Source organism: Lonchura striata, chromosome 4, assembly GCF_050655825.1.
Source record: "Lonchura striata isolate lonStrDom1 chromosome 4, ASM5065582v1, whole genome shotgun sequence".
NCBI classification, from domain to species: domain Eukaryota; kingdom Metazoa; phylum Chordata; class Aves; order Passeriformes; family Estrildidae; genus Lonchura; species Lonchura striata.
In genome coordinates this window covers 32,343,198-32,367,107 of record NC_140706.1, presented here as the reverse complement: position 1 = coordinate 32,367,107, position 23,910 = coordinate 32,343,198, and the positions used below count along the sequence as shown (strand labels likewise).

Genomic DNA, 23,910 nt, shown 5'->3' with positions numbered 1-23,910 from the left:
AAGCCTAAACTGCCGGCCGGGACAGGGATTGGGTTCGTTTCCCCTCTCGGGACGGTGCTCCCGTGCTGGGACAGGGAAGCGTGAGGCGGGGAGCAGCGGGTTGCAGGGCGTGCGGACCTCCCGGCCGGGAGACAGCGGCCGCCGCCCGCCGCGGAACCGACAGCGGCGGGCTCCCGTCCGCGCCTCTCCCGCGGCACCGGACCGCGCCGGGGGTGTGCCGGGGGCGGAGCGGGCCGGGCCGGGCCGCGGCGGGGGCGGAGCGGCGCGGAGCGCGGACAGCCGGCCGCGGGAGGCGGCGCGGCCGCGGGGAGCTATGTCCGTGCCCGTGCCCGTGCCCGTGCCCGTGCCCGTGCCCGTGCCCGGCGGCGGGCGGTGAGCGGCCATGCCGCGCAGGGCGGAGCGGTGCCTGCAGATCGCCCCGCACTCCCTGGCCATCGTCCTGGACGCTGCGGCCGGGGGGCGGCCGGGGGGCGACGGTGCCGGCGGTGCCGGGGCCGGTGCCCCTGCGGGGCCGGCGGCGGAGCTGGGCCGCCACCGCATCGGCTACGAGATCTTCGCGGACTTCAAGCGGGAGAACATGCAGCACTTCTGGGACCGGCGAGCCACGGCGGCGGTGGCCGAGACCTTCTTCCTGGGCTGGATCGACGAGCAGGTGCTGCTGGTGCAGGGCAAGGAGGAGCACCTGGAGGTGCTGCGGCAGGGCTGGGCGCGCCGCTCCCTCAAGCCCCCCAGCGGCTTCCACATCAAGTGCCTGGGTAGGTGCCGCCGGGCCGGGCCGGGGCCCGCGGAGCTGCCCCGGGCACCGCCGCAGGGACCCGGCGGGGTCGGGGAGCGGGGCGGAAAGCACGGCCCACCCCGCCGCGGGGTTTTAGCTCCCAAAAGCGGGTGTGCGCGGAGGGGGCGAGCCGGGATGGGAGCGGTGGCATTGCGGGGATGCGGTAAGTGGTGCTCTCCGGGAGAGCTGCCGGCCACGGCTGTGCGGTCGGTTGAGAGGCGCGTTCGCCCGTTCCCATTAGCGGGCGAGGGTGAAAACGTAAACTGGAAGAGTTGGAATATACCCCCTGCAGGATGAAATGCCCGCCGGCCTCCTGCGGGCCGGCTCCGCCCGCAGCGTGCTCCCGGGGCTGCTTCGCTCGGAAGTTAGAAGTTTTGTTTAGTATTTCCAGGTGTGCTGAAACAATATTTTACTTTATATTCGGCTCTATGTGCTATATGAAACTTGTATCCCAGCGTTGCTGTGGAGGTGTCTTTCCCGGCGAGAAGCAGTAGTAGGAGATAAGTAACGTGTTTTTTTTGAGGTGCAAGGCAGGTGGCTTTTGAGGCTACGAACGGCAAGTCTGTTGTGCCGTGGTGGGCCTTAGTTTCAAGGTACAGCGTGATTCCCTAAGGGAATCCCATGAGTGTGCAGTGGCCAGGACAAAGCACACCTCATCCTGAACTTTCTCTGGGAAACGAAAATATCCTTGCATAGAGAGCGAAAATGTTTCCACACTTATTTTGACAGAAAAAGAAAAAGCAACATGGCCAAAAAAACACAACCCAACCCCTCCACCACCGCCCCCAAACCCTAAGATATAAAGCTGTGGCTATTTGGTGGGTAGAGAGTTGTGAAGAACAGCAGAGCAAAAGTTTTTCTTAAGATTTAAGGCAACTCAATATTCATCACAGCTTGAAACATACAGGTTCTCTCGTAGAGAGAAGGAAAACTGTGAGAATTTGGTTTATTGCTGGCTTAACTACTTCCCGTGGCTGCTGCAGTGATGGTGAGGCAAACTGTCTTTTTCTTGCGTACAATTTATAAAATCTATGTCCTATGCAGCAGGCACCATGAACAGGTCACAAAGCTAGAGATGCTCTCTCTGTGCTGGCAGTTTCAGACCCCTAAAACAGGATGCATTTCTTTAAAAAAAAAATTAGCTGAGTAGGGCTCCTGAAAAGAATGGAACATAAATATTCAAGGTTTTCCAGTTTCCTGTTTTTAATCTGGCTTTTGAATATTTTTAGCTGCCTCTGTCCTTTTGAACAAGCAATGCTAACTCATATAATTTCTAGTTAATAGCAGTCTTGTCTCTTGCAGAGTTGTCAGACACTTGTCTGTCACTCACTATTTCCCCATCAGACTTACTTGAATATTACCATTTTCTTCTGAGCTGAGAGGGGAGGTCAAGACAAGTTGCCCTGTTAAAAATGAACGGATGGACCTTTTTTCCTCAAAAAAGCAAATTTTCCTTTGAACCTCAGATGACAAAGTGCTGCAGAGCAGGTGATAGAGAACTTTTGCATGGTCCACCACTATCTGGAGAAGACAAGAAGTCAGGCTGTGGTTAGAACTAGCTGCTCAGCCAAGCTCATCTGGGCTTTTTGGCTGCAGTTGGATGGAAGATAAAGAGCTTTTGAATTGGCCTTGTCACCTGATGGAGTATCAGGGTCAGTGTTTGATTTTTGGGGTGTTGCTGGACCTTGCTTATTGAGTGACATTCCTCAGCCTGCTGCCCAGGAGGGCTGTGGAAAGGTGCATTCTGACCTTGACTTTACTAAAGCCACCCAAGGAATGTAAACAGGTCTTTGTGGCCTATCTTAAAATATGGAAACAAAACTTTTGCTAGAAGTTCATGTTAATAAGTAAGCTCACTGGTGTGCAAATAATATGCATTCCTTTGGGGGGTTATCTTTGCTGCAAATTTACAAAAGACTGGAGCCAGAGTTTCATTTGGCTTTAAAATTAGCAAATGCCTCTCAGCATTTGATTAAAGGCTATGAAAGAAGAGCGAGGACCTGTTGGAGTCTTGCCTGTTGTCTAGTGCCTTAGCTGTGCTAAATATGATAGAAGGAACTGATTGACTTTTATTTTTTTTCCGCTGTTTTTTTTTCCACTCCCAGACTGATAATTCAGGTCTTGTATCTAAGTAGATTCAACTTGCACTTACTGTAAAGTTAAAGAATTGTCAAAATAATGGGCTTGGCCTGTGGGCATGAGCATCTGCTTAAATGCATGTAATTGTATTTTCAGCATAATTAGGTAGCTAATGTGTGAGTGACTGTGACTTATTGAAGAACTCTCTCACACTTTATTATCTACTTTGTTTCATTAAAGCAGCAAACAACACATAGACAAAAAGAAAAAGCTCCAATGCTTTTTAGCTTTACAGAATGTGGTTGGTATCTTAGGCTGATAGGAAAACCTGCCTGCTGGGAGTTGCAGAATAGTAATATTTTACTCTTGTTAATAAATAACTGGTAGGGTCAAGGGGGGAAAAGTAGCACAGTGTTTTTGATGAAGGTGATGTTGTTTTCTCTTGCTCTGGTCCAGCTGGTAGTCCCCATGCTGTGGTGGTAATAAGGGTTGCCATGCCTGGACAGTGTGTGTGGCGGGGGGTGCATGGGGGGACTGACCAAGGGGTCTTCCTCTGCACCTCAGGGCCATTAGAATACCTGGAAAATGCTGTGATAAGTTGTTGGGTTGGTTCTTGTCTGATTTCTCAGCTGTCTGTCTCTTTGCAGGCAGGTGGGGGTGCCTCACCTGCCCCTGGCATCCAGCTGGGATGGAGTACCTGGATGACCAGCTGCCTGCCCCAGGGTGGGTGTGGGGGCAGCTCCCAACCTCCTGATACTGTCTAGCATGGGACAAGGGACAGAAATGTCTCCTCAGCTGCACAACCTCCATGCAGAGGTAGTTGGACAATACTTCCCCTATATTATGTTAAATGCTAACGTGACCCAGAAATCACAACTGCAGACTGACTTTCAAAACTCTGCTGATGTTGCTGGTGCTTTTTTTTTCTCTGTGGTCCAGAGCCTTGGCTCTGGTGGGTTGTGGTGGCTGTGGAGATAATATCTGGAGGAAAATATAGCTGGTGAGGAGGAGGGAATACTAGATCTCTAATATGCATAGCATGTGTTCTGCTGCTGGAATTGTAAAATGTAAACCAGGAGCGACTCACTGCTGAATAGTCTTCCCACCTTTTAGTCATCCTGGCTTGATAATGAAAAGTTTATGAAAGTATAATTTGTAGTTAGCAGGGATTGGACAGTCCTATTGTGCTCGGTGCAGGTGTACCTGAGCCACAAAGTGAAGAGATGAAAATCCACATGAGATTCTGAAGAATTGAATTATAAAATTAGACCTTAGAATTAAATACAGGAGGAATATGAAGCACATGAGAAATTTGCTTATAGCATTGACATCTTAGGGCTGGAGGGTATGGCTGATGAAGTGATTCATGTGTGACTTTTAAACTTACTCCTCTGGCAGTTTTCTTGAACTAAATGGTTACGCCATAAAAGCCTGCTCAGTTACCAGTTTTGCAGTGATCAAAGTGATTCGGATATTAGGAAATTGTTGGGTGTATCGAGGTTTTAAGTTGGCAAATGGGAAACTTTGGGAAACATAAGTAGTCTTTGAATAAACAGAATCCCCAAACCAGCACTTGCTTAATATGTTGATTTAGGGGGTCAAGGAAGCCTTATGCAAATCTATAGGTCCAGTGATGCAATTCATTGTCTTCGGAAGCTCTTTTGTAACTTTGCAGGACTTTTGCAACTTAAATCTTTAATGAGCGTTAGTATTTTAATAAGATTTCTTTTTTTGACACACCTTCTATTTGCACTCACAAATATTTGTCTTCCTGAGAGCTGGTTTTTTTTTTTTTTTTTTTAACTTTTCAGCTCTTGTGTTAGGTGCTGTCGGTGTAGCAGGATGTTCCACCTCATTTTCATGTCTTCATCGCCTTTTGTGTTCCCAGATGAGACTGCCTTCTGTATCTCTTGCTCTTGATTTCTGTGTCACGGACAATGGGCATCTTTGAGAGGTTTTCATATGCTTCACAGAAGGGCCATGCCCTTTTGTAAAGATTGCTTGAAAAGAAATGACCAAACTTTATAATAACCCTTTGGCCATGCCCAGGGCAATTTCTCCAATTAGAAGCTGAAGTTCAGATGGAGTTTTTAAGAAATGTATGTGCAATAATTAAACTAACTAGCAGGAGTTATAATTCAGCAAAGTCGGCAGGGCTGGGCTGTTGTGCATTGTTCCTGCTTGGCCAAGCATAGGGGGGAAACTTTTTTTGCCACGCTGGGAGTTGGAGCTAAGTGCTCCCTTTCTTTTCTCTCCCTGCCATATCCTCTCATGCCACCAAAAAATTAAATTAACACCCCGCTAGTTTAGGTTTGGTAATTTTCACAATCAGTTTTGCAGTCATTAGTGGATGATTATGGTGAAGTGTAGACTGTTGGATATTAAATATTATTCATCTATAGACATTTATAAATCATGAATTCCTTTTTTCTCTGCCAGTTATCTCCTTTATATAATGAGAATTTATTTTCAGAATCTGGGCATTAGGTTTCATAGTAGTAAAACCTCCAATGACTTTACCACACATTCAACTACACCTTTTGTATGCCTTGTGGTATTGCCATGAGAAATTCAGTGGATTTAAACAACAATTTTTTTCTCCTTCTTTACAACTCCAACCTAGAGTCAGTTAGATATTCACTAAGCACTTTTTATATCTGTGAGGTGGCTATTGCAGCCTGAAAATAAAGGGTAAACTTAAGCTTATGGCCAGACTGAAGTACTTAGGAATTTACTCACAACTCTGAGTAAAGAACTTCATTGCTCACAAGTGTTGGGTTGGGCCTTTAATGTAATTTATAAAAGCAGCTTTCAGAGGCTGGGGAGACAGAGACAAGAGCTAAATGAGTATGGACTGCATATAAAGTGCCTGATTTCTCAGTATGTGGTTTGTGCTTGTGTTGTGGGAATGAAGTCTTAGAGTCAGAATTGCTCTCTGCTCTTTAAAGAAAACTGTGGATGGCCTGCAAGGCTAGTGCTAGTCATCAAAAATGTATTGAGAAAGTAAAAAGAACACAAGGGAAAGAAAGATATGGGCTATTTTATTTCATTTTTTCACACAAAGCAGCTTCTCTTGAAAAAGCAAAGTCAAATACATAGATCTGTGGTATTCATTGTGCAACTCAAGGGAAGGATTTATAAGGTTAATAGCCATCTAGTACTGTCTCCCCACCTCCTTCCTCCCCACAAAGAGCACCACTGTATAGGAAAGCATCTTTTCTGGTGGCAGATAAGTCATCCAGCCTTGCAAGTTAAGTGCATGCTCTGTGTGAAAAGCAATGCTGTAAGGAAACTGGTGGCCAAGAGCAGCCCTTGGCCATGGAGCTTTGACAAAGCAAGAGATCTCTCACTCTCTCCATCTGTTTGTGCATGAGGGTCTGGTCTTTAATTAAATGTTCCACATTCCTTCCTCAAAGGGCCCTTGTTTTTGCCAGGGAGCAGCGCAGTGGGTGTGCACTGAATGAAGCCCTTGTCAGGTGTTATTGCCAGCACTTAAGTGGGCTTCTGGGCTGCCAGCATCATGTGCCACCAGACCAGTCATTAAATCACCTTTCCATCTGTCCCACTCTTTTACGTAGTCATTTTTGGATTTAAGAAGACTGAGGTGAATGAGGTGTCCAGGGGCCATGCAGTGGATAACCATGGAGCAAGTCACAGGCATCTCCATCCTGCCCACTAATTTTTACCATTTTGTGGCATGAAAACTCAGTTGTGTTTCCCCTTTCGTCCATCTTCCTAATTTACTAATAAGAGTCATGTTGTTAAATGCTGTACTTATCAAACTATAATGATTTTAATTGACAAAGTACAGACCTTCTATGTGTGTTGCCACAGTTCAAAATTTTGCTTTAAATGAGTTTTGATTCATAGAATGGCTTGGGCTGGAAGGGACTTTAACAATAAACTCATTCCAACCCCTGTGCTGTGGCCAGGGAACCTTCCAGTAGGCCAGGTTGCTCAGAGCTCCATCCAATCTGCTTTTAAGTGCTTCCAGGGATGGGACACCCATAGCTTCTTTTGACAGCTTGTTGCAGCAGCTCACCACCCTCACAGTAAAGAATTTTGTCAGAGTATCTATGCTAAACCTTCTCTCTTTCAGTTTAAGGCCATTTCCCTTGTCCTGTCACTGCATGCCCTTGTGAAAAGTACTCTAGCTCTCTTGTCGGCCTCCTTTAGGTACTGAAAGGTACTAGAAAGCCTCCCCAGAGTCTTCTCAGTTTGTCTCTGTGAGACAGGTGCTCCAGCCCCTGAGCCTGGAGAAATGTGCATTTAGTGCACAGAGAAAGGTGCTAGGAAGGGTCAACTGTGTCTGAAAACACTGCTGTCCCTGGGCTTGGCTGGCAGGTCTTTATTTCAGCTCTTTTGTAAAAGCAATGATAACAAAGTTGGTGCTCTCTCACAGCAATTCTGGTGCTGTTTCCTCAGGCCATGCTTTTGGATGGTAAATCTCTCCTCCTTTCTGCAGGCCAGGAGAATCACAGCTTGTCCCCCAACAGGATGTGCCAAGGCATTACCACATTCTTGTCTGCATTTTAGACACTCTTTTGGAGAGTGTAGCAGAAAAGGTGCAACCCAGATGGATTGGGTGTCCTCCAAAACTCCTGGCATCAAAAGCTGCCTCCCAAGCAACATCACTCCTTCCTTTGGCTATGGCAAGCATGATAAGCAGGCTTCTCTTTTCTTTTAGTAGTCAAGGAAAGCCTGAATTGTTCAGAGAAAATAAAAACTGCAACCAGATGGTGGTTTCCTCTGCAGAAACTGAGGCTGTGAAATATTAGGATGGAAGGAATTTCTTAATAGTTTTTTTGCAATAACAGAAATTTAACAGGGTTCTGAAAAATTAAGCTGTCTCCAAACTTTTTCTTCTTTGTTTTAAATATAAAAACATAAATATTTTGATTATTTTCTAATGATGTTGACTTCTGGGAATGTTATTGCAGTCTCTGGTTTCTGATAGTGAAACTGCTCCCTGGGTGGGCCAGATCTGGAGAGATTTTTAAGGCTATTACATGCTTGGAATAAAATCCCTTCACCTAATATGTAAACATGCTTTCTTCTGTCTGGTGTACTTGATCCCTCTGTTTATGACTTGGGATTTCACCTGAGACCCGTGATGAGAAATATCTGAATGTAAAGAATGTACAAACACATATATTTTGATGAAACAAAGTATTTTCATGTTGATATTTGAGCAGGCCTTCACGCCTCCTTTTTAAACTGGCGTCCTGTTCTGAGCTGCAGTAGCATTTGAGTATACATTCAAAGGTCAATGACTACCCTGAATCTGAATAGGGGTTCTTTTAGTTTCATTTTTTCCCCTGTAACCGAAAAGCAATGGTGTGATATTACTATCAACACTTGCTAAGCTATATTTGATTTTCTTATGAAAGCAAGTTAGTGTTCTGTGCACTCAATTAATGCACAGTGTAATGACTTCTGTAGTGTCTTTTCTGGAGTTGGATAGAATTCTAATCCATGTAATATGGGACTTTGTTGTTCTTGCACATGAGGACAGGATGGGTTACCAAAATAGCAGAAGTTGGAGTAAAATACAGCAGCCTTTTAGATTGACCTTGAATTCCACCATCAGATAATTAATAAAGGGACATGCAGATGTATTCAAAGATTGCTCTTTTAGAAGTGCAGACCAATTCACTTAAGCTCTGGGAAACAACTCCAAATTTGATTATTTATGGTATATTGTGACTGTGTAAAATGCTTCTACCCAAAGTGCTTGGTTTGGGTATATTCCAGAAGCTTGAGTTTTAAAGCAGTTTTTGGTGACTGTCAGTGCTTCAGAGGGTACCTATGCTGGCTCATGCATGTCTTTAGAGGAGGATGAGAATTCTGAAGGACCTGTTGCTGGCCCCAGTGTGGGGAATCCCACTGAGAGCAGAATGGGCTCTTGGATGGTGGCCCAATGGCTTTCACAATTATGTGGCCAAAACTAAAGTGGCCTCCAGGACTGGGCTGGCCACGAGGCAGGCTGATTCCTCCTTCTGGTGCCAGCAAAAGGGGAATAAAGGTATGTGCTGGGGCTGGTCTGTGGCTGAGCAAGTGTCTCTGTTCCCCTGCATTGGTAGCAGGGCAGATGCATTGCTATGTCCATCCTCATCAGTAACTGCAGCTCCAGTAACTCCTGCTTATCTGCTGCTTTGCAGTTGCATGTGCTGCAATGTCTTCTCTCACTGGGTGTTCAGAGGCTCCTGGGAAGGAGTGAAACTGCAAGGATTGTGTTTTCGCTGCAGCTGTAAAACTTGCAGTGTATTATTAGCATTAGAACAAGCTGGGTGCTGCCAGTGTATTTGAGATTTGGCAGCAGAGTCTTTGGTATTATTGAAAGGTTATAAAATGAGTACTTCTTTTTTAAAAATGGATTGATTTTTTTTTCTTTAAAAAGCCCTATTGCAAGTTTAGCAAAACTTTTAGCTAAAGAAGAAAAATTAATATTAACTTTTTCAGATTATAGTTGTATTTTCTGCTCATAATATCCATGGATATCTTTCTATATGCAAAGAATATGGAGGAAATAGTTTTCTGGATGCAGCAGCCTTTCTCCAGGCCATTGGGAAAAAGGCTTAATGGCCTAATAAATATATCATGTCTACTTACCTTGTGTTAACAGTATCCTTGGGTACATGAGGTTACAGAATCCTGCTACTGTGCCAGTAGCAGGGCATACAGTTTATTATTTATGTCCCTTTACAAAGAGATAAATTTGACATAAATAAGGTTTATCACTGCCTGTTAATTTCTTGTGTTTGAGTTCTAAAGAAGTAACTGAAGTCCTGGCAGTTCCATGTGATGTTGCGATGAACTTCTGTATGTTTGGTATATTTTGGTTTTTTTGTATTTTTGGGGGTAGGAGTTGGGTTTTTTGGGAGGTTTTTGTTTGTTTGTTTGTTTCTGGTTTTTTAAAATTGCTTTTCTTTCAGGGGAGCTTTACTCAAAGGATTAATATTGTGATTTTTGGGTGCCAGTAGTCCTTAGCCTGCCCTTGAGCCTTCCAGCCGCTCTTCAGCATGTGTAGAACTGGACCATGCCCTTGACTCCCAGTCCAGCAGACTGACATTAAATGTTTGCTCTCCTGCTTGTGCATATTGCAGGGCTATATGGGCTATGGCTATTTGGGCTATGTCCAAACAAGTTCCCTTTTCACTGACAGATGAAATAACGATACCTGGCATTAAGAGAAAGCCGAGTGTTTTCTTTGGGTTTCTGTGAAGGGCCTCCTTTGTCTCCACTGTCTCTGCTCAGGGCAACACGTACACATTACTAAATCTGAGGGTGCTGTTGAGGTGCTCTGGCTGGTGAAGTCAGGAGTAGGTCAGCACCCATGTGAAGATTTCCATCCACTTGGTGTGCCTGCTGCTTCTGGTAAGGCTTTCCAGGTAGTCCCTGTCTAGTGGGGTGGTCCAGGCTGATGCAGGCACACCTCATGAGCTCAAGGGGAAATATCCACAGCACTGGAGAGTAGAGGAAGGAGGTCCTGGTAGACTGCCCCTTACTCAGTGTTTATATGGCTCAAAGGAGGAGAAGGTTATAGACAGCTGGATGAACCTGAACAGATATTTACAGGTGCCTGGTGTCACCTGAGTGGCCCTGGTCCAGCTGTGGGGAGGCAGCAACTCGCCAGGGCCATAGGGATGTCCTAGTTAGTCACAGGTTCACAAGGTGGTTTAACCAGTTGAAAACCAGGATTTTTAGACTGTTTTAAAGCATATGCAGTATCCAACATACTAAACAATATTAGCAGAAGGGGTTATTGAAAATAAATAAAAGGGAGAAGGAATTTTCTTCCTGGTTTAATCATAATAAAAATAATTGAAAGGGGCACATTTACAACTGTCCCTGAGGTGTGGAGGGAAAAAGTTTTGAGGACACTACACTTCACTGCCATAATTGCTGGTTTATCACAATTATCCTACTGGATTAAAAAAAAAAAATCTTACTGGTGTTACTGACTGAAAATTCCTGGGTAGCCTGAGGGAAAAATTACAGTTTTGTGAGAAGCTGCAGAGAGGAAAAGTCACAAAGGACTAAACAGTGGATAAAAACAGGTGCTCCAGCCCCTGAGCCTGGAGAAATAACTCTAAATCTCTGCAATCTTAGATGTTCTAGAAAAATGTTTGTTTTTCAAGCAGTTATCTTCAGACCAGATGTCAGCTTTGTAGGGAATCCTCCTTTATGAAAATGAACATCTGGAAAGAGTGGGAAACCAAAAGAGAAGGGAGGCCAGCCAGCCTTTTAGTGAAATGAAATCATCTTGGACATAATGCTTCCAGTAGTAGGGAAGCAAGGTTGATAGGTATCAGGTCTGTTCTGCTTTTATGCTTTTTTCTGCTTTTATGCTTTTATGAAAAATGAAAACTTTAATTGTGCTTGATGCTCTTTGGGGGTCTAGCTACATGGTTTCTCCATCTTTCAGGAGATTGGGATGTGTCTGCAACATGGGGATGGAAGAATATGGGGCACATAGGGCCATGAAGCTTTGCAGTGTTTCTCAAAGAAATTTTGTGTGCATAAGTATTCCCTGCTGGAAACTTAGGGCAATTTTCAGCTGGGCTTGCTTCATGTAGACATGTGTATGAGGGTGTATGTAGTGTTTTAAGTGCTGAATGAACAGAGGTTTTCCATTACTTTGAGTAGTTTTGATTCAACAAGGTACAGATCCCCACATGTGCTTATAGTAAGTTAAGTCTGAGTCTAGTGGAGGAGTCGCAGTTCTTGAATATAGGCATGTCATATATTCTTGCATTTGCCTGACTGTTGTTAAGAGATTTGCCAGAGGAATCTCTTCTTGGTTAATCCCAGAGTGGGTCACCTGTGTCTAAACCAGGAGCCCTTTGAGAATTTAGCTTGGGAATCCAAGACTGGTATTCTTTGCATTTGTATTTTCCATATACATATACATATTGTATATGTATACAGTACTCTGAGAACAAAATAGCAGAAGAGCTTACCCAGCTTTTGTAGGTGACTTCAGGAAAATATGAAGAGGAAATATTAATTTATACTTCAATAAAAGTATGAAGAGGAATTCTTAATACTCTGTCAGTAGAAACAAAGTCATAAAAAGTAGGCAACTTAACCTACAATCATTCTGATTTCTTTCCTTGTGTAAGAATTAGTGACTATTGTCTTGTCATTTTTTATTTATGGCAGTAGCTTGTAGCCTTTAGCTTATAGATTTCTTATTAATTCAAGGTCTTTGGTTTTGTTTCCAAGGTATTTTTTTTATTGTTAGTTTGTCTTTGCTAGAGGTGTACAGATAGAGCTCCTCAGTGAAGCTGATGCCAAATAGCTGTTGGAAGGTCTGTAGGGACTTGCTTCTTGGCTGTCTTTCAAGTGCAGTATGGCTGTAAAATGTTTTAGTGTCAGAATCACTACATCTATCATTGCTCTGCTTCTCTCTGTCAATAACTAGTCTCATTCAATGACATATTTGTTCTTAAAGGGGGAAAGCAGATTCATCTGTGTGCCAGCACATGAGTCTTTTCAATTTTTCTGCTTGGATAATCATTTGGCTTCAGGTTTCAGTGGTTACTTAAATTAATCCCAGTGATATCTTTCTAGTCTCTTCAATGTTTGTGTTGAGAGAAAGGCCGAAACATATCCAGTCTGTTGGGAACTACTATATACCAGTCATCTGGTGAGATGGAAGAAAAGTGAGTGCAGTCTTCAGTGTTGATTTTTGTGATGAGTGACTGGGGTACAAAGGAAATAATTTTGATAGAATTTTGTCCACTACTTGGGACAATATTTAACAGCTGGGATGTGTTATTTCAATTTTTCCTTTCTTTTTGTGCTGGGAGCACTTTTGCTTGTTGGCTTGCACACCTATTTGGGTCGTTTATGCTGCCTCCTGTCCTGGTGAGTAACAATCCACTAGTGTCATGATCTGCACCTTCCTTTAGTTTGCAGATTGCTGAGTTTCCAGTGAAAATACAGCAAATGTAAGCAGTGCTTTTCACTTTTATCTGTTTGTGGATCAAATCACTTGGAGACCTGCAGACCCCAAGCTGAAAACTGACTTCACCAACCCCACCATTTTACACCTGAATGAACAGGTACCCACACAGCTGAAGTTTGTGCTCCCCTATGAGTATGCTGCAGACTTACCAAACTATCCCTTCAAATAATTCACAATTTATCATCTGTGACAGCTACTCTGAACCCTCTGCACCTTTTCTTCATCATCTTTTCTTCAAGAACACCTGTGGTTGTAACTTTTGGAGCAGCAGGGATGACTGGGAGTTTGACTGCAGGCTGGAAAGCTTGGTCCAAGCACTGTTCCTTGCCTTGTGTTTGAGAGCACAAGTCTTGGGGCAGAGAACTTGGTGACTGTCACATTGATGTGCGAGGCACTGCAGTGCTGAGCTGGGGCTAAAGCCCTTAGGTGCTCTCACAAAATCTTATATAATAATACACATATGACGTTAGTAGTGAATGAGAGGTAATCTGTAAATAGGCAGCAAGGCAAAGAATTCTTGCTTAAAACCTGCCTGGATTTGCTTTACTTGTTTTCTCACCACTTGGGCAATAGTAATTACTTTTTGTGGCAGTCCTCAGCCTACTCCATTAATGAGTAGCATGCATAAGTCTTGAAGGCTTTAGTAGAACTGTGGTGAGTTTGCAATTGCAGATTCTTAGATACGTGTTTGGCTTGAATCTGGAGCCATAAATATCTATTAGTTCATAAATGGCTATCCTTGCTTTATTTGCTCTGGTTGGTAAATAAGAAAATTAGAGCAGGGCCCAATGGGTCAATAGGTGTAAGAGGAGACGTGTCATACTGTCCCAGTCTGTGGTCTTGTACTCTTGGTATATGACCAATATACCATATAATATGGTGATTACACAGAATGGAACTGGAGCCTCTCATGATTTATATGATGTTTCTTTTAACAAACTGCAAGATAGTAATTCTTATGTGACATTACCTGTATCTTTTAGTACTGTATATGGCTTCTTGCAGGCTTGTTCTTTCTAATTGTGGTAAGAAAATACAAAATTTGCCCCTCAAGGCATCTCTGCATCTTCTACTGAAGCATGTTTGTCAGTGCAGTCCTTTTAAGGTTCGTCGGTAGGGTCTCTTCTCTCTGTGGCAATGCCCAGAAGTACATCTGAGGAAGTGACCTACTTTTGTCCTGGAAAAGCAGAGGTGGAAAGAGAAGTGGTATCTTGAAGGGTATATTTCCTTTCGCTTCCTGAAACCACAGGTCTCAGTACTTCTGCAGGATGACTAAGGTTTCTTTCAGCCTTGGGCTCCTTGATTTTTCCTGCATGTGTTTCAGCTGAACATAAATATATCTGAGCTAGTTTTGAAGTAGCCAGCTCAGGTGTAGTTTGCATTCTTCTTCAGCTCCAGCAATAATTACGGTTTTCAGCAGTGTCTAATTCCCCTTGCTGCTCAGGGAGCCTGTGATGAGCTGCTGCAAAAAGAGACTTGAGTTCCTAGATTAAAGCCAGCTTGGGTTTATCCAGACTGCAGTGCTGGGATACGGTAACTCTCCTTTACAAACTGAGCTATTGCTGTGAATTCCTCAGGGCTTTTTGCTTTCTGCCTTTTGAATTTCTTTTTCTGTGAACTTAGCAAGTGTGGCTTTTACCTTTATCCATGACTGACCTTTTCTCAATGCTATCTCTCTGCTTAAAAGCTCATGCCAGCATGTTAGCTCTTGTCATCTTCTCCAGCAATGGCTTTGTGCCAGGATCACACCAGTCTGATAAAGTGCCCTGAACAGCCTATCCCTTCTCAGCCTACCTGCCTCACTGCTTCCAGCATCATCATTCTCCTGCTGGCTCTGCTCTACCTGCTTCTACAAAATCCACCTTCTTCAGAGACCTTCATCTCATCTTTCCTGATGGCTCCAGAAATTCCACTGCATTTGGTGCTAGCTGAGGCTGAGCCTTCAAAAGTTGGCTCTTGAGATGGATATGGTGATACTATGCTTTGAAGTCAGTGTGTTTTGTAAAGGGCATGTTTTTGATCCTTAAAAACATGAGATGGTTAAGGCAAAGGCATGATGCCAAACAGTGTGAGAAAAGTGGGGCTGAGAAACCAACCACTGGAACATACTAGGTAGATGTGGGAAGTGCTGGAGTTGATCTGTGCCAGTGCTATCCTTTTTTCTTTCTGTTTACACTTCATTGAGAAAGGCACAGGTCCATTTCCAGATGTTTTACTGCAGTACTATAGCCCTCCTTACACTTAGCAGGAACTGAACTTCTCTCTGTATCTGCACTGCCACAGTGATTTGAGCTGGTGTGGGTCAGCATCGAGGAGGTCACACAGCCTTTGCTCTGACATGGGAGCCCACAATGAGCCATCTCAAAGGCAAAAACCTAACCTGAAATGAGGATAGAGGAAAAGTGAGTTCAGGTGCCTTATCTTCTCTGCATTATAGTCCTCAAAAAATATGAATCATAAGGTAATTTTTATAGGAAGAAACCTCCATGGGTCTCTGATCTGACCTCCTGCTTACAGCCATGACATTGGGTAAATTGTTCCCATCATCTAAGCTGTAATGCCCTGCTGAAGACAGCAGCTCTGGTGGATCTTGTGGATGATTTCCCCAATTCCCACATGTTTTGCTGGGGACAGGTCCTTTTGGAGCCTTGGCTCCTGCCTAACAGGTTCCCCTGGTCTTTCTGCCTCTGCATAATGGGGGATCCAGGAGCACCTAGTGCTGTCTGGCTGTGTCTCCCATCCACACTGTTTGGACAGTGGCTTTCTTGAGGCAAATAGAATACTTTTTTGAGTGCACAGCTCTGAATGGGATTAGGCAGCTGTTGCCTTTAATTGAAATGTGTTTCTCTAAAAAAAAAGAAGTGTAGCTCCTTCCCCAGTCGGCCTCAGATATATTTCTGTGTTTTGACAGATCCTTAAGGTGATTGACAGACTAGTAGTTGCCAACAGCTTTTTATAGAAGCTTTTCTTACCATGCTTGTCTTGGGAAATATTTTTTTTAAACACTTAATCCACGATATAAACTTTTTTTTTTTAAGTCCCAGCAATAGCTGCTGTAGGTAATCTTGATAGATTTTTTGAAGTGTACAGAAACCCTGCCCTTTCTTTAATTTTAAATGCTGAGAAGTTAGGTTTTAATGATTTGGTGACTGGAAGTTATGGAAAACAAATAATCAAGTGCTTTTTCTTCCTCTCATAATCTCATTTTCCCACTTTTTTTGTGACTTTTCTCTCTGCAGTTGACCTGCTCCTTGTGCAACCCCAGTCTTTTTACTCAGCTCATTAAATCATGTTCTTCATCAGAATTTAAACTCTCAAACTACTCTTAGACAACATATCCTTCTTATCTCCTTACTTTATTCTTTCCTCAGCTGTGGCAGAAAGTGTCTAATGGAGGCTGCAGGCCTTGAAGTTTGTCTCAGAATAGAGGGGAGGAGAAGAAATTGATCATTCTTACTATTCTTAGTGTTTCTGCCGTCTGACAGATACCCTTTGGAGTACAAAAGCATGGTTCATTGACTTGCACAGAATTCATTGTCTGAATAAACAACTTACATTAAAAAAAAAAAAAAAGTACCCTAGGTATATATTTTTGCATGGTAATGTCAGTAAACCCACAGAAAACATACAAAGTTTGTGAGCATTTTGGCTCATCTGCTACAATTTCCAATACAACAGATCTGTTAATCTGCTCCTGGTGAGATTGGCTGTGTTCTGTGTGTCTGGTCAGTGGATTTGGGCACCTGCACCACAGCAGATCTGAAAAGGGTCTTATTAAAGGAAGAAGCAAAGTAGATGGATGACCCTTGTAGAAGCTGTTACTTAAACCGTGGTGGGTTATTGGGAGAGGGAGGCTTGGGAGCTATAGACCTTCCCATCCTTTCTTACATGAAAGATCCACCTTTCATTTCCATCAGTGGGAATTTCCTACTGATAGTAGGAGTTAGAAAGGTATTTTCAGTGAAATGAGAAATAGAGATGCCTCAAGCTAAGGGGAGCACAGGAGAAAAAGAATATATGAAATGCAGACTTTGCACTTTGTCTAATTCTTTCTTTAATATCCATTTCCTCACTTTTCTGTTCTCTTTTGCACAAACTGTAGCTTTATTTGTGGTGCTGTAAGTGGCTGCTTTCAGTGAATTGTAGAAGGGACAATGGAAGACAATCAAGCAATTCTCTGCTTATGTGTCCTAGTTACTCTGTTTAACATTTAAACAATTGAGAAGTTTATATATGCAAGCAAAGTTTGCTGCCAACTGAGCAAGATTCTAAACCTTTTCTGATGATGTAACATACAAAATACACTGCCCAAAGCATTGCCAGAAATGTGATATAGTGGCATTTGCAAGCCCAGGCAAATACGTACAAGATTTTCTGCATTTCTAAATGTAGAATCTAGAGCTGCCTGTCTGACTAATACATTGGTAAGGGCATGCCTGACTTTATTAGACAGGAGTCTGTGTTTTGGCTTTATTAGATGGCAATTTTTTTTTTCCTTTTTGACTAGCTAGCAGTGTATGGGCAAGTTATCTCATGCTGTTAGCTCCTGACTTCTTGAAAGTAAAAGCATCATTCTGTTTCTTTGGAAATTTGCAAAATTTATTATTCTGCATTGTAAACAGGGTGGGGGAAATATAGATGTTATGTTAAAAGGATTATTGTTGATGCAGTTTATATTTCCTTCTTTCAGTCCACTAGCCACTCATTTAAATAATTTCCTTCCCCATTTAGTGTTTGTGTTGGGTGTCAGGTTGTCTGTTATTGTTTGTGGTGGTGGCCTGGGCACCCACACTCCTGGCATTCATGTCCAGGAATTCATGCTGATGACTGGACAATGCTGAGAATGCAGATGCACAACAAACACAATTAAAATGTCTTTTTTCCTTTCAAGAACATGCTTGTTAGGTATATTTAAAAGCAAGGGTGTGAATCACCTTGGTAACTGCAGTTTTTATTTTTTCTTTGAAGGTCACAGCTTTTCCATTGCAGAAGTTCTAGTATTTATTCTGGCTGACCAGACAACTGGACCAAAGGTTTTTGCTAAGTCTTCTTTAGGCAACAAAGTACTTGGACATTTTCTGTCTAAATAATATGAAATTATTTGAGAACATACTCAAGTTGATAACAAAAAGAGAAATAGAATAGAAATAAATAGAACAAAGGCACAAACTTAAGCTTCCTCTTTGATTTTTTGAAACTTAGTGTTTTGCCAGTTTGGTTTGAACTTAATGTATGCTCAGGAGTTTTTTTTTCCAATAAATTGATGGTTTAAGAAATAGGTAATAAAATGGAAGGTGGTAGAATACCAATTTTAAAAAGCAAGGGAACTAGAAAAGATGCAAGGACAGGTGTTCTTGAGGTTTGGAGAATAATTTTTGCATGTAGCAGCTATATTGTGGAAACTGACTGAATTCTGAGTCCTGGGAGATAATGAGCTGAGCAATTATGTTTTTCCTGTTTGGGTTGGTTTTTTTTTTTTTTTTTTCTGATGTAAGGATTTGGGAGCATCAAATTAAAATATTAGGAGGTAAGTCTGAAACAAACAAAAGAGACATGTTTTCAGAAAACCTAATAAAACAATGAATAAATAATGTTTTAGACTTTTTGTATCCTCTATATCTTACATTAAAGATTTCTCATAAAAACCCAAACAAAAGACCATCCTTTCCTCCCTCCAAACCCAAAACTTTTCAAAAGTAAATGGATACATTCACAGAAGAAAAATTTGGCATACACAAGAACTTCTTTGTGTGCTGCCAGACCATTCCTAGCTCCCCCTGTGACTAATTTGGAGCTGGTTTTTGTAGCCACAGGTGGCTCCCAGCAGAGTTCACAGGAGCTGTGTGTGGAGATGCTCCCTTTTCTGCTCTGTGTTGTGCCAGTGGCCACTGAATCTCTGGTCTGCAGTCTCAGAGCCATGTGGGTTTGGCTTGGCTGGGAGGTGGGCAGGTGGCACAGGAGACAGGAACTGAAAAGCAAAGCACGGGTGCACTGAGCAGAAGATGCCAGCCTGGAAGTGCTGGTTTGAATTCCCATTGTGGGTTGAAGGGGGTCAGTGCACTGGTATGCCACCTATTATACAATCTTCCTTCCACTTTTACAGACACATCGCTTTTTTCATCTGATAATGTGCTTCAAGGACCAGAAAAGTGAGTTTAAGGAATTTGCCCCCATTGCTGAAAGAAAAACCTGGGGACCTCCCAGGGGCTCATTATAGAGTTGTAAGGACCTACATGAAGCTAGGGGTTCTTGGTGTCAGGGGCTCCTTACAAAAGGAGATATTTGCTCCAGTATTGATTTCAAAATGGGCTGTTTTATTTAAAAGTGCTGAGCTTGGAACAAACTGAGTTCAGCACATTAGTGGTTTTTGGTCTCTTCAGATGCCAGAAGAGGAGATTAAATGCCTCTTCATAGGGATACTTATAATGACTGTCGTGTTTACTCAGGTGAATATTTTCCATAGCGTGACCATGAAGTACCATTTGGAATAATATCCAGATCTAGGGAAGTGTAGAGAATTCTTTTGTCACGTCTGTTGAATAGCATGAGCAAGACAAGGATAACAGTTCATTAACACCTCTGATAAAAGAAAAAAGTGCTTTATTGCTATATGTGTGATGTGAAACTTTGACAATTCAAAATATACTTGCTGAACTTCTGTGGAATGCAGGATCTCACACAGGGTCTCATTAAGGATTTTTGCTCATGTCTAATTGTTGCTTAGGAATTTTTTGTTTGTTTTTGGTTTTTTGTTCTGTTTTTCTTTATTTCTATTTAAAAAAAATTTCCTGCTGGAACAATTCAGCATGGCAAATGACATAGCATGGAACAGACATAGTGGCTTTTTTTTTCTATTGGTGTGACTCCTTAAGATTGGGTCAGCCAGAAAGAATGACTTTTGGCTTGTTGTATAATACTGTATGCAACAGGTAGTAGGAATGACAGAAGTAGCTGGGCCCTCTACAAGTAAATATTTCCAAGGAGCAAGATGCTCCCTTGAGAGAGACCTTCCTTACACCATCTCATGTGATGGTTTGAAAAGTAGTTACTTGGAAATCTTCCTCTGCCCAAATCTGCTCAAGGACTGGTTGAACAGGATGTCCTGAGCTGAAGCGAGAGCTTTTCGGTGTGCTCCTGGGACTTACCTAGAGCAGACACAACCTATAATGGTGAGTCCCCAAAATTTACTTAGCTTTGCCAGCCCTAGAGCAAACAAAGCTGAGCCATGCATATCCAAAAATTCCAGGTATGGTGGAGACAGATTGGGTGTTGGCAATTTGTTGGGGTAGTAAGAGGGGAAGCTGGGCATGTTGGGGACTGCATTCTTAGTCGCTGTGCTTGTGTGCAAGACAGACTTACAACAGCTCTAGGAGCAAGGCTTGCAGATGTTGGTGTGGCAGACTGAGGAGAAAGAAGAAATTCTGGAATGTTTATTCCTTTGCAGTAGTTTTTTCTTGCTGCGGTGGCTTCAGCATTATTGAATAATTTTCTAAAAATCTTTACTTGTACCTGCTAGTTTGGCTCAGCCAGACCAAGTCCTACAGTGGCAAAGCACCTTGTGAAATGCTAGATCCTAGGAGAAATCTTTAAATCCCGTGGGTGCTTTGGGATAATTGTTCCCTTATGCTTCAGTCTGCTGTGCAGTGCACCAAACAGATTGTTGACAGACCATTTATTGCACTGATACCTGCAAACAGTAAAAAGTAAGATTGTATATTCAGGAGGATTTATGCTGCAATTGCATGCAAGGGAATCTGATCTTCAAGCTTAAGAAAATGAAAACTTTCAGGAGCAAATCCTAATATCAGAGCTTTGTCCTTTGTATGATCAGGCTGGCCCAGTCAACCAGATTGGTGGCTGGGAGACATCGTCGTGGTATGGGTTACATCTGGTGTCAGTGCTATGGAGAACAGAGGGAAGAAAGAATGGAAAGAAAGAAATTGGACAGAAATAGTAAAAGTGGAGAGAACATCTGTATATTGTAGATTCATTTGGAGAGGAAATGCCACATAGGTCATCCTGTGGGTCTTGTACATGTATGTGTGTATATTGTGCTGTGATGGTGGCAGTATGTCCTGATTGTGGCTGGGGTTTCAGGGCTTTGGCCTTTGTGTAAATAGGATGTCCAAAAGATTCTCTATCTAGAAGATTTAGAAGTAATCTGTAAGTGTAATGTGATGTTAGATATAGAGTATTTATTGATCGAAATGTGAACAGAATAGGCAAGAGTGGCTTCTTGAGGAGGTGAGTTTTATCACTGCATTTTTGTTTCCCATTCTTCTCTTCTTCCAAACTATTCTACCCCATTAAAAAGTCCAGATGAGGTAAGATGCATTAGTGTGCAATCCAGTGGGTTTCTTTGCCATTGTGTAGGGTTGCTTTGCTGCATATTTTGGAGGATTTATCCCTGTAGTCTTCTGTTGGCATTATGGTACTTGCTCTCCACTTCTAAAATAGTGACAGAATGTTGTAAAATCAAGCCTTTATCTTTCCTGTGGGTAAACTTTTTTATAGAGCAGCATTCCAGCCTGCATCTTCACTTGCACTGAACTGCATAAACCTACTGGTTTCACCCTCTCTCTTACTTCTCTTGTGGGCTGGACTTGATCTTGGAGGTCTTTTCCAACTTAATTGATTCTGTAATGGCTTTGTCCAGCTTATTAGTAGTCTTGTGGAAGCAAAGGTATGTGTGTCTTGCTGGATGACTGGTAAAGCCTAACTCATTTTGCTCTAAGCCATTTCTTGGGTTTATGTTACAAAAGGCAAACCCCTTTGACGCAGTGCAGAACAGAGGGTCAGCTATTATGGGTGTAATTATCCCAGTGAAGAATGCAGGGTGGTTGAGTGCTGCTGTCAAGCTGTACTGTGTTTTAGACCTATCTGACGGGTAAAGAAGGCTAAGAAATAGTTGTATTTTTCTCCCATGACCTTGTTTAAAGGTGATACTTCTCCTGCTTTTTCTCTCCTGCAAAATACACATACTTTGTTTAAGTGCTGATCCCATAGCCCTGTGAGCAGTTTCAGCTTGACAAGGAATGCTTGATGCAATCTTCTGAAATTAGGCACGTAGGTATGTAGTGCTTATTAGCCTGCTAGTGGCCATTTAGCTATTTTATCTCGGTTGTAATTAAAGAGTGTTACCAGGAAAGGAGGAAGAGGAGGTGGGTCAGGAAGCTGAAGTTGTATCCAAGGCAGGATGTGTTTGAGCCTGTGGATGGGCAGTGTCTGGCAAAGATGTGCCTGCAAGCATCTTCTAGCTATCAGAAAAAGGAGATTTCTGGTTCCAAAACATTCATTTTGCACTGTGATTTGAAGAGGTTTCTTGTCTCTTGGTGCAAACTTCTGCATAACTCTCCTCAAATCACCCTCATTAATGCACAGGGTGTTTCAGTCAAATCGAGATAAAGCATTTTTCTCCTATAAAATTATTTGTTTTCCCATACAGAGAGATGACAAGGTGCATGGAATTTAAATGTGATCTGCAAAGCTTATATATTTGATTTAAAGTATATTGTTTTAGCATCTCACACAGATTATTTACATCTCACACATATTTTTCCTTGTGCATTGTGACTGACTCTTCAGGCCTTGGGAAAACAAATGCTTTTGTTTCAGTCTTATTCATCTACAAAATAAAAATAAAGTTGAAGACCTTGCTGCATGTCCTTCTACTGTTACGGCATTCCCTTGGAGTGAATTTAACAGGGATGTTGTTGGAGAGCTCTTGAAAATGGCTGGTACTCTCTGGCTCACTGTTTATACACCCCTGGAGGATCTGCAACTAAACCAGTTCAGAATTGCACCAAGAAATTAAGAAATCCCTTCTGTCTAAATTAGTGGATTTGGAGCGATGGAAGTTTGTAGGGGTAAAATGACCACCCCTTTAAAACTGGTAGTGTCATCAAGGGAATGGTGTTGTAGCATCCAGTAGTGATGAGGTAGTGATAAACCAAAGCTATCCTTGCAGAAAACATGCAGAACAGTCCCCTTTGCTATGCAGAAAAACAGACAGCCTTGTGTTGTGATGGGCCAGACAGGGCCTTGTGCCAGAAGTTAGTGATGGTTTAAATAACAAAATGTTGCTTCTGAATTGGGCAATAATTGCGTAAATGAGATTTTTGATTGTTGTAAAAATTATTTTAACAAGTGCCAAGTGAATTATTTTCTTTTGATGAAATTGAGGACTGAGTTGTTTCAGGTAAAAAATGAAACCCTATTTCTTTATGGAGGGGGAGGGGACAGAGTGAAAAACCCATAAAGATTGGACCATTGGCAGGTGAGGAAGGAAATTCACTGTAGGTGTTGTCAAGGAAGGGGTGCTGCTTCTCATAACCCAGAGGAAAGGGTGTGAAATGTGGTAATAATTGTAGGAAATAATTGTCGTCATTGTTCTGGCTGGACTGCACCCTACACAGCAAAGGGAAATAAACACCGATCTCTCTGAATCTTGTTACTGTGCTGGTTTAATTTCATGGTGTAGTAAGAAAGGAAATTATGAAGTAAAAGGGATCTTGGCAGGCTTTGGTTTTCCTCTGCAGAGGGGTGGGAAGGAGAGCAGAGTTTAATTGTACCCTGTAAAATGTGTATGTTTGGTCTGAGGTATTTCAGGCTCAGGCAGAAGGTAAAACACTTGTATAAACTCCTGACTTGTGCCTGTGGGTTATGTCTGTTTGGGGTTCTGATATCTGTGATATATAAAAGTTCTGGGGTTTTTCCTCTGTCTTCCCCACAGTTTTTCTGCTGTGCATGAGGAAATTTTTCTTCTTAAACTTTGATTTACCTTCACATCTCTTGTCTCAACACTCTTTCTTGGCCAGGCCACTGTGACCTTTTGCCATCTGTGTTTGACTACTTTGCTTTCAACTCTCCTCCTTCCTTATCCCCAGATCCTCACTGACTTCTCCAGATGTCTTGCTGGCCCTGCCCCTTTTCTGGGCTGTCCTGCAGATTCCTGTTGGCTCTCACCAGCCCAGTCCCTTGCCCCCTGTACACAAGCCTGCATGGTCTTGGCTACCCTTTCCATACTGCTCACCTGCTCTCCCTTGTTCATTGCTTCCCACTTAGCCTTTCATTGCCTTTCTCT

General features: G+C 42.7%; 1 protein-coding gene across 4 annotated transcripts in view; it reads left to right on the top strand.

Moving 5' to 3' along the window:
- Positions 1–367: 367 nt before the first annotated feature.
- STOX2 (storkhead box 2) overlaps positions 368–23,910 on the top strand; it is a 142,641-nt gene continuing 119,098 nt past the window's right edge. For 3 of the 4 annotated variants that reach the window (XR_014955113.1, XM_031504730.3, XM_085578720.1), the window contains exon 1: positions 368–755. Coding sequence is in view for 2 of the 4 variants with exons in the window: in XM_031504730.3 (XP_031360590.2) it covers positions 383–755 (373 nt within the window). In the remaining 2 variants the exon portion in view is untranslated. The remainder of the gene's footprint in view (positions 756–23,910) is intronic. The other variant, XM_085578724.1, reaches the window with a different exon arrangement.